The sequence below is a fragment of the Suricata suricatta genome, chromosome 14 (genome assembly GCF_006229205.1).
Source record: "Suricata suricatta isolate VVHF042 chromosome 14, meerkat_22Aug2017_6uvM2_HiC, whole genome shotgun sequence".
In the NCBI taxonomy this organism is placed as follows: domain Eukaryota; kingdom Metazoa; phylum Chordata; class Mammalia; order Carnivora; family Herpestidae; genus Suricata; species Suricata suricatta.
Genome location: NC_043713.1, coordinates 34652540 through 34663869, shown reverse-complemented (window position 1 = coordinate 34663869; position 11330 = coordinate 34652540). Strand labels below are relative to the sequence as shown.

The 11330-nt window shown below is 49.8% G+C and overlaps 1 protein-coding gene across 44 annotated transcripts in view; it reads right to left on the bottom strand.

The window, feature by feature from the left end:
* Window positions 1-488: 488 nt before the first annotated feature.
* CELF4 (CUGBP Elav-like family member 4) overlaps window positions 489-11330 on the bottom strand; it is a 295231-nt gene continuing 284389 nt past the window's right edge. For 38 of the 44 annotated variants that reach the window (XM_029921688.1, XM_029921677.1, XM_029921681.1 and 35 more), the window contains 2 exons: window positions 11041-11212; window positions 489-2631 (listed from right to left, as the gene is read on the bottom strand). In XM_029921688.1, the coding sequence (XP_029777548.1) occupies window positions 11085-11212 (128 nt within the window). In that variant the 3' untranslated portion in view covers window positions 489-2631; window positions 11041-11084. Of the gene's footprint in view, window positions 2632-4637; window positions 4725-11040; window positions 11213-11330 lie in introns of those variants that run through there. The other 6 variants (XM_029921678.1, XM_029921680.1, XM_029921679.1 and 3 more) reach the window with 2 other exon arrangements.

Here is an 11330-nt window from a genome sequence, read left to right as displayed (position 1 = left end):
TCTCCATCAGTGCAAACTGTCAACACAGTGGAAGGTGCAGGACCAAGAGAAAATGCTTTGAGGCAAGTTTAGGCTTGTGTCCTCATCCTTCCTTTACTGTGGTCCCTGCCTCCACTGCCTCCTTGCCAAGCTCCTCACAGTGCTTCACCCCCAACCCAGCTCAGGTCAGGTGGCCTCAGTTTCCTTCTGTCACAGAGGAAAGGGGAACTTTGTTGTGTCTGGGTATTGTGGCCTTCCCTGCCCAGGAACCAAAAGAATGGCTTTGCAATGGAGACTTGCAGAGACCTCCCACCAGTGGAGAGATGTTTCATATGTGCAACGGGACTTCCTTTTCTTGCCCCCATTGCCTCCAAAAAAGCACTCCAAAGAGGGCCAGGGTGTCACACAGACTCCAGGGAGAGCAGGACCAGGCCACCTCCAGGGGGTCAGCCTTGGGGCTGTAAGACACAGCCGGCCAGATTCTGAAAAGCACAGACTACCAAAGAGTCTCGTTGTGATTTTTTTTTTAAACTGTGCTTTATTTAGGGCTAAGCTGGAGAAAGCGTCATCCAATAGTTACAGAAGGTTACAAGGAGTTTTAGGGAGTTGAGTGTGAAAAGAGCAGTTGTACTGAACTGCGGCTGTTTTTTTTTTTTTTTTTACATTTGGACATCCTAAAAGGAGGAGCCAAGAGAAAGAAAAAGAAAATTTTAAAAATAATGATTAACTAACAAAATAGATAGAAAGAAAGAAAAGGCAGGAGGCCTAAGAGGAACCAGACAGTTGTTCTTCTAAAGCGGAAAAAAAAAGGGAAAAATGGTAGGTCCGAGAGCCTCCTGGCCTCCAGATGACCTGGACATCAATGAAAGGAGGATATCAAGGCAGAATGCCAAAGCAAGTCTTCCCAACGGCGCAAATAAATTATAATAAATATGTTATACTTTAAAATATATGTGTTCTTAAATAATTCAGTGTTTTTTCTGATTCTGAGTTTTTTAAGCAATGTCTTTAACTGCTCTAAAGTCATTTACCAAAGATAAATATCGTGCTTTCATTAAATAGTTTTCCTTGTTTTTTCTCTATCATTACAATTAAAAGTCCTACAAAATATGCAAATTTATTTACAGAAAAACAGAGCCGGCATCATTTAAACATCCCTGTTTTTCAAAATTCCTTGTAAACAGTTTCAGAAATTCTTCAAAGATTGTTTATTTTTCTCTCTCTTGTTTAAGGTTTTTGTGTGTGTGTGTGTGTTGTTTAGTTGTTTTAAGATGAATTTCCCAGGTCTCCCTTGCCCGGAAAGTCTCTGGAGCAAGCATGGAAGGCGAGTGAAGCGGCAGGTGTCGAGGGCTTGCGGAGAGCGGGCTAGCGCGCGCAGCTCCCGAGCGAAGCAGGCGAGGGCGGGCGGCGGCCTTCCCGCGACGGCGCGGTCCCCACCGGCGGTGGGCGGCTAGGAGCCCGCAGGTCTGGGCGAGTCCGGCCTGGCCCTCGGGGTCCACGGCGTCCGACAGCACTCGCGGGAGAAGGGATCGATGCTCAGTCTAAACTCTACAAAAAGTACAGTCCTACAACATCTGGGATTTTAGCAGTAACGCTAACGTCTATAGGTTTTTTTTTTCCTTTTTTATTTTTTTTTATTTTTTGCTTTCCTCTAATTTTTCTTCTATTATATAGGTATTTTAAACTTCTCCTTTTTAAAATTCTGTACAACTATTATGATTTTAAGAGGGGGAAAAGTTAGAAGCATTTACAGACTTTCCACAACAAGTATCTTGCCTTGTAAGTCCCTTTTGTCCCCTCCTTGTTTTCTCACACTTCACGGTTAATGCGTTTTAATATTTTTGTTGCTTTCCCCAAAGATCCACCAATTTGTTCATCTTAACAGCTCCGTCCAGACATATAATACAGAAAACCATAGGAAAGTGTCATAGACTTGAATGAGGGTAATCAAAGCGCCTCTCAAAGTATCAAAGAACTATTATCTTGCTGTTTTAAAAGCATTGAAGCATTATTTTTACTTTTTTTGTTTTTTTTTTTTTTTTAATTTTTTTATTACATTTTTCATAGAATCGCTCTAAGCTGTTTCAAGAACAGCCATGAGGCAGGAAGGAGGGTCTCCTCCATCCCCCTCTATTGGGCATAGAGCTACACAGCTGCAATAAAAAGTTTGGTCCTTTGGTCCCTAAATAGCTAAAGGAATGACAGATAGAGATGCTCGGCGGCGGCCTCCCCGCCGCCCCCTGGGGACCAGGCCCCGCCACACCGCTTGCCCCAGCCTGCCTCAGGGCCCATGGGCTGGAAAAGCCCCGGGGATCGGTAAGCAGCGTCTCTTCCCTCTTCCCAGCCTTTCAGCCTCCCCATCTGGTCTCAAGTTATTTTGTTTTAAAGTTGCCTTTTTTGTGTTTTTTTTTCTCATTTTTCTTCATCTTCTTCTTCTTTGTGTCATATATATATTTCCCCCAAACACGTGCCCTCTGAACTCCACAGACGCTATACTTTCCTTGAAGAAATGTTACAGTCACAGAGAGTGTCTGGAGTCTTCAGCTTGATTGATATTGGCTGATATGTCAAAGGTGTCATCCAACAGTTCTCATTTATAAATATATATAGAGAGAGGTTTGTTTTTTAATGTAGCCCGTTCAGCATCCTGCCCTAAAATGAAGAAAATCAGGGCTGATTAAGCCAAGAGAGGAAACACAAAATGCATCCAAACACCAAAAGGACCCTGCCTCTGGGGTTAGGGTAGGAGCTTTGGGGGATGGCGGGAGGGAGGGGAGAGACCAATATGAGAATTAGTCATGATCATGATACATAAAAAAGAAATTGACTCCTCTGTTCAGAGTAAGAAACCACTGGAGGTCTAGTGGTGAGGGTTGTAGCTGAGATTTGGTGGCTGGAAGAGGGCTCTCGATTTGGGTTCCTTTAGAGTTCTGGAATGGGGGCGGTGGCTAGATCTAAAGGAAGAATTTGGGACTGTGGGATATGAATTCACAATTAAACTGATGTCTGAGGGATCTAGCCCAGATACAATATGTATACAGAAGCCTAGCAAACAAGACAGCAAAAAAAATCTAGCAGCCCAGCCCACTCCTCCCCTGCTCGAGGAAAAGAAGCAAGACATCCGTAACATGAATTTCGCTGAACCTTTGCCCAGTTTCCAGCCAACCGCTTCTTTCCCAAGATCAGTAACTATTTGCGAGGCTATGTATATATATGTATATCTGGATATATGTGTAGAATATATTCACCTGCACATATGTGGATATACATGGATATGTGTGTATGTATATGCATAGATACACACATACACACACACACACGTAATATTTTTCTCATACATGCCAGGGAATTTAGAGGAGATTCGGAACTTCAAGGGAGCGGTTGGGAGAACCTAAAAAAAGTTAGAACGGATTTCATCATCAAGCTTAAAAAATTAACTCAGTTCTCGATTTTCTGAGTGGTGACTTTTTTTGATGTTTTGTTTTGCTTTTAAGAAAAAAAAAATCATGATCTGACTAGAATCAGAAGGAGAATGCTTAATCATTGTGAATTAACAAATGAGACTCATCTCCAGTATAGCAAGCAGCCTCCACTTGTACATGGGGGTGACCGGTTACATCAAGAGAGTTAGAACTGCAAAGCCCCCAGTTGAGGGGACAACGTCATGCGTATATCAATCCATGCTGGCAGGTTTTTCACACTGTTGATTCAACAAACAGCAAACCGTACACAGCAGTCTAAACAATTACAACACCAAAGAAAATAATAATAAAATTAAAAAACACTTGTCAAGGACCCTTTTTCAGTTGTAAACAAAAAGGTGCATTTTGCTTTTGTCAGTACTGTTTTTTTCCAAACCAACCAAAAAGCCCCCCCGCCAACCCCCAGTCCCCCACCTCCCCACCCCACATTTAATTTAGCAGAAGTGGCTACAATACAAACCTTACAATTGTTACCAGGCTCTCTCTCAGAGGCCTCTGGCTTTGTACTCTAGTTTTTGGTTTAGAATTTTTTTTTTTAATCATTCTATAACAGTAGAGATTTTGGTTTTTTTGTTTTTGTTTTTGTTTTTCCTTTTGAAGTGAGATTTAAAATAGCCTAACTGGAAAAAGACCAGACCTAGGAAAGTGTCAATTGAAAAAGGCCCCCAAATTTCTAGAAAAAAATAAAATCACAATAGTTTCAAGTGCAAGTAAATCAACCACGCATAGATATATTTTTAAGATGTTTTCCTTAATTTTAAGAAAAAAAAATAATGGTTTGCATAGTTAAATGATCCCAGGTTTGATAATTCAGGAATTCATCTTTATTTTTACTATTTTTTTGTTCTTTTGTTTTGTTTTTTTCTCTATGTGACATCTAGAGAAGCATAAAAAACGCTGAACAAGAAAAACCAAACAACAGAAAGTAAAACCACTGCAAGCACCAAGAACAAAACAAAAATGAGCACAGCAAAAAAGATTGTGGCAGCACAAAAGTCAAGAAAATGCACGTGTGATCATGACTGGCCAATCATCAACTGATACAACATCCAAGAAAAACGCTCCAATCACAGCACCTCCACGAAACTTGACGGCAATTGTCATGCAACCGATTCTTAGCCTTGTTACATGACGCCATCATGTCACACTGTGAACTTTGAGTTGATTTGAACTTACGGATGGGGGACTGTTTTCTCCACTCTCATGTGATTACGTGAACTTTATTCCTAGCTCAGCGCGAGACTGTGGTGGATTTGACTGGCCCTGGTTGGGTTGTTGGAATTTGATTGAATGACAAAAGAAGAAAAGATTTTTATATATATTTATATATGTAGAGAGAGAGAGAGAGAAAGAGAGGACAAGAGAGTGTGGGGGAGGGGAGAGGTGGGGGCAGGTCGGGTGGGGTTGGGGAGTGTGGAAGGGCAGGGACAGTTGGGTTGAGGGTGAAAAAGGGCAAGGAAAAGTTAAAACAAAATCAAAAGGAAAAATATTTATACAGCACCAGACCACAGCATCAATCTGAAAGCTCGGATGAGAGAACAGCAGTCAAATCATAAGAGAACTGAAACGAACCCAAGGATGGAGGAAGCCGGCAGACAAAGGACATGGGCACATCAACACACACGCACGCACGTACACACACACACGGTTGTTTATGCAGACATGTGATCCACTGTGAACAGTAGCAGAACCTTACACAGGGCCACTAAGGGCATCCATCATGCTTTAGGAAGAGGAGGAGGGGTGTGGGCAGTTTGGCAAGAGGGCTAGGAAAAAGTACAACAGCCCCTCAAACCACCGTGGCCAGCAAGCAGATCAGGAAGCACTCTCTCTGCTCTGTATCACCCACGTTTCTCCCTCCCGGGGACGGGGGTGGGGGCCATGCTCTCCTCACCCCACCCCAGCCTTCTGGGGCATCAGCCTGTGGACCAGCAGGGGGAGTCTGTCAGGGTGGCCCTGAATTGCAGGGTAGATCAGAGGCTGGCTAAGGTGACTTGTATCCGAAGGGTCCATCCACGGAGCACTTTGCTGCTGCAGTGCAGTCCACACTGACAGCAACTGGGCCCTCCCACCCCTTTGGTCCCGCCTCGGCCACCATTCCCAGGGAAGGGCGTCTCCACAGCACGAGCACCCACTGCGTGGTGCTATGGTTCTCTCTCCTCTTCTGTTCTGCCTCAACCCTCTTTTCTCAGAACCTTCAGAAAATGAACATGTTCAGTTTTGAGATGGAGAGCAAATCACATCAATGTTACTGGAATTCTATAAACACGCCTCGGCATCGCTGATTTCATTTCATGATCACTTCATACCCTTTGCTTTGCTCCCAAGGTGGCCCATGTGGCCTAAGGGTAGCTGCTTCCAGGCCTGTGAAGGCTTAGGAAGGCTCCACAGTGCTGACGCATGACAGGGCCAAATGGAAGACTACAGAGCATCCTGCAGGGTGGGTAACACGAAAAAGGAAGGTCCACCAGGGTGGGAGGTGCTCTGGCCACAGGTCTCCAGCCTCTGCCGCTGTCACTCCAGCTCTGCTGACCTCCCTTACTCCACCTCGTCCTTCTCCATTCCCTAAACCCCTGCATGTGTATCTTTCTAGACTGACCCATATCACAGGCCCTTACCTGCCTTCTTTCCTGGTGGAGCCCCAATGGTTGAGGCTGACTCCCCTTCCTGTCAGGCATCATTAAATGTTCCCACTTTGAGTTATCCTCTGTACTCCTCACCACTTCACGGTCCTCTGCCCCAACCTGGGGATTTGGGGTCCCCAGCACTACCCTCATGGTTACCCTTGAGCTTGCTGCCCAGCCCCTGCTCCCCTGCGGCACTTGGGTCTGCGCCGAAGCCACTGCACTTGGCTTATCCGCAGGGCTCTCAATCCACTAGGCTTCTGCACAGAGCAGACTTCCACTCTACGCTTGGTGTCTTTCTTTAGGGAGTGTGGAAGGGAAACCCGGGCCCTGAAATGTCACTGTGGATAAGCTAGCTGGTAGCTGAGGGGTGACCCAGCCTCCAGCTCTGCCTTCCTAGAGGGAGCTCTTCCTCCACGCCCCCTGCCTGCCTGCCCGTCAGGCTGAGCTCTTGCTTTTCCAACAGCAGATCTCCCTCACTGAGACCGGGGCCCATCGTGTGGCCGAGAAGTTCTGACACACCACATCTCCAGCCTTTCCCAAAAGCAAACCCTTAGACCCACCCAGGATATCCAATGAATGGGCTGATCCCTTGGGGTGGGAGAAGAGGCCTGAGAACCGAGGAGGGCAGTGCCACCAGGTGTCAGCTCTGGCAACTGCAAATAAGGGACCCCCCTGTGGAACTCCCCTCCTCTTCCCAGCCCTCCAGTCCTGAGCATTTCATGGCTGCCCATTCCTCCCCACTGGACTAGCTCCTTTGCCTGCCCCAAGTTTGCGCCTAGCTGCCCTTTGGTGCCTGTGCTGTCCTGGGCCCTGAGGACCCCAAGCCTGACTATATCCCACAGCACCTCTCAAAGCCAGTGTGGGGACCTCCTCGTGCCTGCTCGCCTCTCACACACACACACATGCTTGGCCTCCAAACACAAACACACAGTCACACAGCTGATTGTCGGGCTACTCTCTTCCCTGGGGAGCAGCTGGGCCTCTGCATGCAGGGGTGACCTCTTCTTGGCTACCCTCTCAAAGATTCTCACAATGTACAGCCTCAGAGGTGGCAGTGGGGTCACTGACCAGCGAGGGAGCTTGAATCAGGCCTGGGAAGCTCCAACTCATGACCTGGGAGAGGAAATCAGCTCACCTGGTCACCTAAGCCAATCCAGATGCCAGGTTCTAAACACAGCTGGGCTCCAGCCACAGAAGGCCAAGGCCCAAAGCCATGGCCCAGCCCTGTGCAAATCAGGCCCAAAGCACCCATACCTGCACAGCTCAGGGCAGACACCATGCAAAAGTACACTCAGAGCCACAGCCCAGGGCCCAGAAGAGAGAGGACTCCCAGTGGTCATACATGCTGCTCAGTGTCCTCCAGCCACAGAACCAGAGTTAGGAGTCTCCACACCTGCCCTCAGCTTAGGGCCCAGCATATGTTACTGATCTCTGGGGCAGGACAAGGGACTTGAGGGTTCTGCTCACTCGCTGTAGACCTGGCGTGTCTGATTTTTGCCCCGTCCTCCTGCCTTTGCTTCCTTCCTCTTAGTTTCCTAGTAAAGATTTCTTGGAGAACCTCCCACCTCGACATGAGATAATGAGCCCAAGCAGCCAGAGGGGCAGTCAGGAGGCATCAGGATGCAGAGAACCAAGGGATCCAACTCCACCCCATCCCAGCCTACCTGGGCTTCATCTTATGAGAGAACCCACACCCAACTACGCTCCTTCAAGCTGCCCTGCCCGGGGCTGCTCTCCTCCCCTAGACCGGCCACACTTCTGTTCTGGCCGGGCCCCGGCCCCCTCACTGTGACTTTTGCCTTCACCACTGCCGGTGGCCAGCCAGGCCCTGAGGTCCCCTCCTCCCCATTGCCCCTTTGCTCCTAGCTACAGCTTGGCTCTCCACCACTGCTCAGATTAGCCCTGCCCTTCTGAGCACCCAGGACTCCTCATTTACTGGTCAGTAAAATCCTGAATATTTTAGCTGCTTTTGCACGTTGTTTCCTTCACTTCTCACTGTAGCCCGAGTCTTGTCTTAACGCCTCCTTCTGTGACAGCCTCTAGCAGTCTTAGGTTGGAAAGCCTGAAATCCCCTTTCGTTAAATTCTGTCTAAATGGATTAAAGGTCAGCGTTATTTGTGGGAGTTATGTTGCGTCATCGTTTTTTTGGAAGGCTGCTTAGTAGGAAGGAGTCCAGAGACGTGAGAGGACTTAAGGACAAGACTCTGGGGTAGAAGGGTTGGGGTGAGGATACCAGTGGGGAAGTTATCACTCTCCTTACTTAAAGGCATGAAGAGCACAGCCCCTGTAACTGGGCCACGGCTTCAAATCACGGCTCTACCACTCAGTGGCTGATGGGCAAGTGACTTCCTCTTTTGTGTTCTGTCTTTAAATGGGGTGATAACACTACCCACGTTAGAGGCAGTCACAGCTATACCGTTACACCTTAAGACTTGTTACCTGTAGGAATGGTGCTTCGTGCGTGATAAGCACGTGAAGTCCGGGTTCTCATCTGTCTGGCTTTCGTTTTCCCTGGAGGAAGAAGCCCTCTGCTTTCTAAACACCTCTCAAGCCCTCACTCCAACTGGGACTGCTGGCTGGTTCTACCCTGTGGGCCACCTCTTACCTTCTGTGCCAACCAACAAGTCTGCCTTACTTACCTCCTCCTCTGCGGACTTCTCTGACCTACAGCTTCTATCCCGGCTTGGCATCTAGGTCTAGAAGGCTAAGACAGGTTGCCTTCTGTGGGAGCCACAGAACACACCCACAGGGGCCCCTCAGGATCTCAGGGCATGGCCCTGGAGCACACCCCCTCCTCTGATGACTTCAACACCTTGGTTTCATTAATGCAGAAACGGAAGCCCAAGAGGTCATGCCTCAGTGGCAGACCTAAGCTTATCAAAGGAAATGTGCTCTCTGTCCAGAAAGGGCTGCTTTCACTGAAGGGTCCTCTCACCCTGATGGAAGCACACCCACCTGCAAGTTGCTTCCTGCCATCCATGCTTGCAGAGTCGGAAGCTCGTGCGGGCAGGAGGGTGACCCGTTCATCTTTGCGTCCCAGCATCAAGCCCAGTGCCCAGCCCAGGAAGGTGCCCCACTCGGAATGAACATGTGGGAATGCATCTTCACGGAAGTCAGAGATGGGCAGGGGTGGGAACTCAGGAGGCGGGAGAGGTGGGTTTTGCTTTTCCTGCCTTGCAGAGAGTAGAGGCTCAAGCACCCACTTTGAGAGGTGAGTCCTGCTCCTGGATGGGTGCAAGACGGCTGCTGGCAGCGGCTGCGTTTGAGGGAAGATTGGGAAACTGGAACTCTCCCTCCCAAACTCCAGACTCTGAACTTCCACTTGAATGTCTAACTCTCACGTGCCTGGTCTTTTCCCCAACCCCTCTTCATCTCGGGTCACAGCAACTCTGATCTTTTAGTCGCTCCAGCCAAAACCTGGGTGTCATCCTCGACTTCCTCTGTCACACCCCCTCCAATTCATTATAAACAGTATCCTTGGCTCTGCCTTCCAAGAACATCAAGAACACAACCCCCTCCTACCACATAGACTGCTGTCGCCCTGGACTGAGTGGTCTGTGCACTAGACTTCCGCTTGGCATCCTATTGTTTATCAACACGGGAACCAGCGATCATGCTGAAATGCAAGTAGGTCACACCACTCTTCTACTCAGAGCTCTCCAACAGCTCCCCGCCACCTTCTCCCCCCTTTCAGAGGGGGGGCCACGGTCCTACAATGGACCTGCGTAGGTCCTACCCGAGTCAGTCCTCCTCACCTCTCCTCATGTCTCAGATCTCCACTCCCACCGTGCCCCCAAGCTTGTCCCCCTCCAGCCACCTTGTTCTGCTGTTCTCAAATGCACCACCACGCCCACTCCTTGGAGGCTTTGCACTGGCTGTTCCTTCAGATGAAGGACTCCTTCCTCCAGATGCTGGCATGGCTCACCTCACCTTTTTGAAGCCTTTGCTTAAATGTCACTTTCTCAACAAGGTCTACCCTAACTACCTGATTTAACTGTAACCAACAATTCTGACCATATAATTTACTCTTTGGTCATATGTCATTGTCTATTGTCTGTCTTCCTTTCTAAGGACAAAGGTTTATGTCAATCTTATTCAGTGCTGAGTCCCGAGTTCCTAACAGTACCTGGTGCACAATACTGCTGATGGAGTGGAGGGCAGAGGGCTGGGAGGCCTGCCTCTGGCATGTGCATGAGCTGGGCCTACAGGAGTGCACAGCAAAGTGGGATACCAGGCTGAAGGCCTGGCACATCTCCCCCCTCCCTAATTTTCCCAGGAAGCTGCTTCACCCAGGGGAATAAACGGCCTGGAAGAGGAGTGGGCAGCTTTGTCTCCAGCTGCAAAGCAGGACCAAGACTGAATAGGGAAAGGTGACAACTGTCCACTCTTCATGGCCACTGTAAAGCAGGCTCGGTAATTGGCCCCAGTGCTGTGCCACCACCCTCCTCAGCTTCTGCCCCAGATCGACTGGGCTCTAGAATTGGAGAGGTGAAGGGGTTATCTGTCTAAAGACCACCAGCCCTCCAGGCAGGACAGATGGGGAGAGAGCCAGGAAGTGTAGGAGAAGGCCCCAGGAGAAGTGGACAGCTCCCCCCAACCAAACTTTCCCAGTCCCCGAACTTGCCACAGGCTCACCCCTGGGTCATCCGGCAAACAGGATTACTATGTAGACCTGGGTGCATAGGACCAGGGCTCACCCCACCTTCTCAGCAAGGTTCCCTCACTTCCGCTTCTCCTGGCTCTGCAACAGGGGGATGGCCATGCCCATTTCTGCCGGTAGGACCACAGCTCTAGGCCTGCCCCCTAGGCACCTGGTGAGGAGCAGGTCGAGCTGGGCGCAGCGGGTCCAAGGCAAGCGAGGGTCCAGCTCAAGAAGGCCAGAGGAGGCGGCGGGTCCGTCCGGTGTCCCTTCCCCAACCCCCCGTCCCCGCGCCCCGGCTGCCCCCGGTTACCTGTGCGAGTCCTGGTCTCCCCCGGGGGACGCTCCCGCCGGCGCTCAGTATGGGCGATTGGCGTCTTTGGGCCGCTTCAGCTGCACTTTGAGCCTCTTCATGCCGATCTGGAAGCCGTTCATGGCCTGGATGGCGGTCTGTGCGCTGGCCGGGTTGTCGAAGCTCACGAAGCCTGGCGAGACACGAGGGACGAGGGCCTGGGTTTCCACGGGGCCGCCCCGGCGGGGAGGGGTGGGTGGGGAGAAGAGCGGGGCCCGGGGGCGGGGCGAGGCGGGCGGCGGCCCCACCCT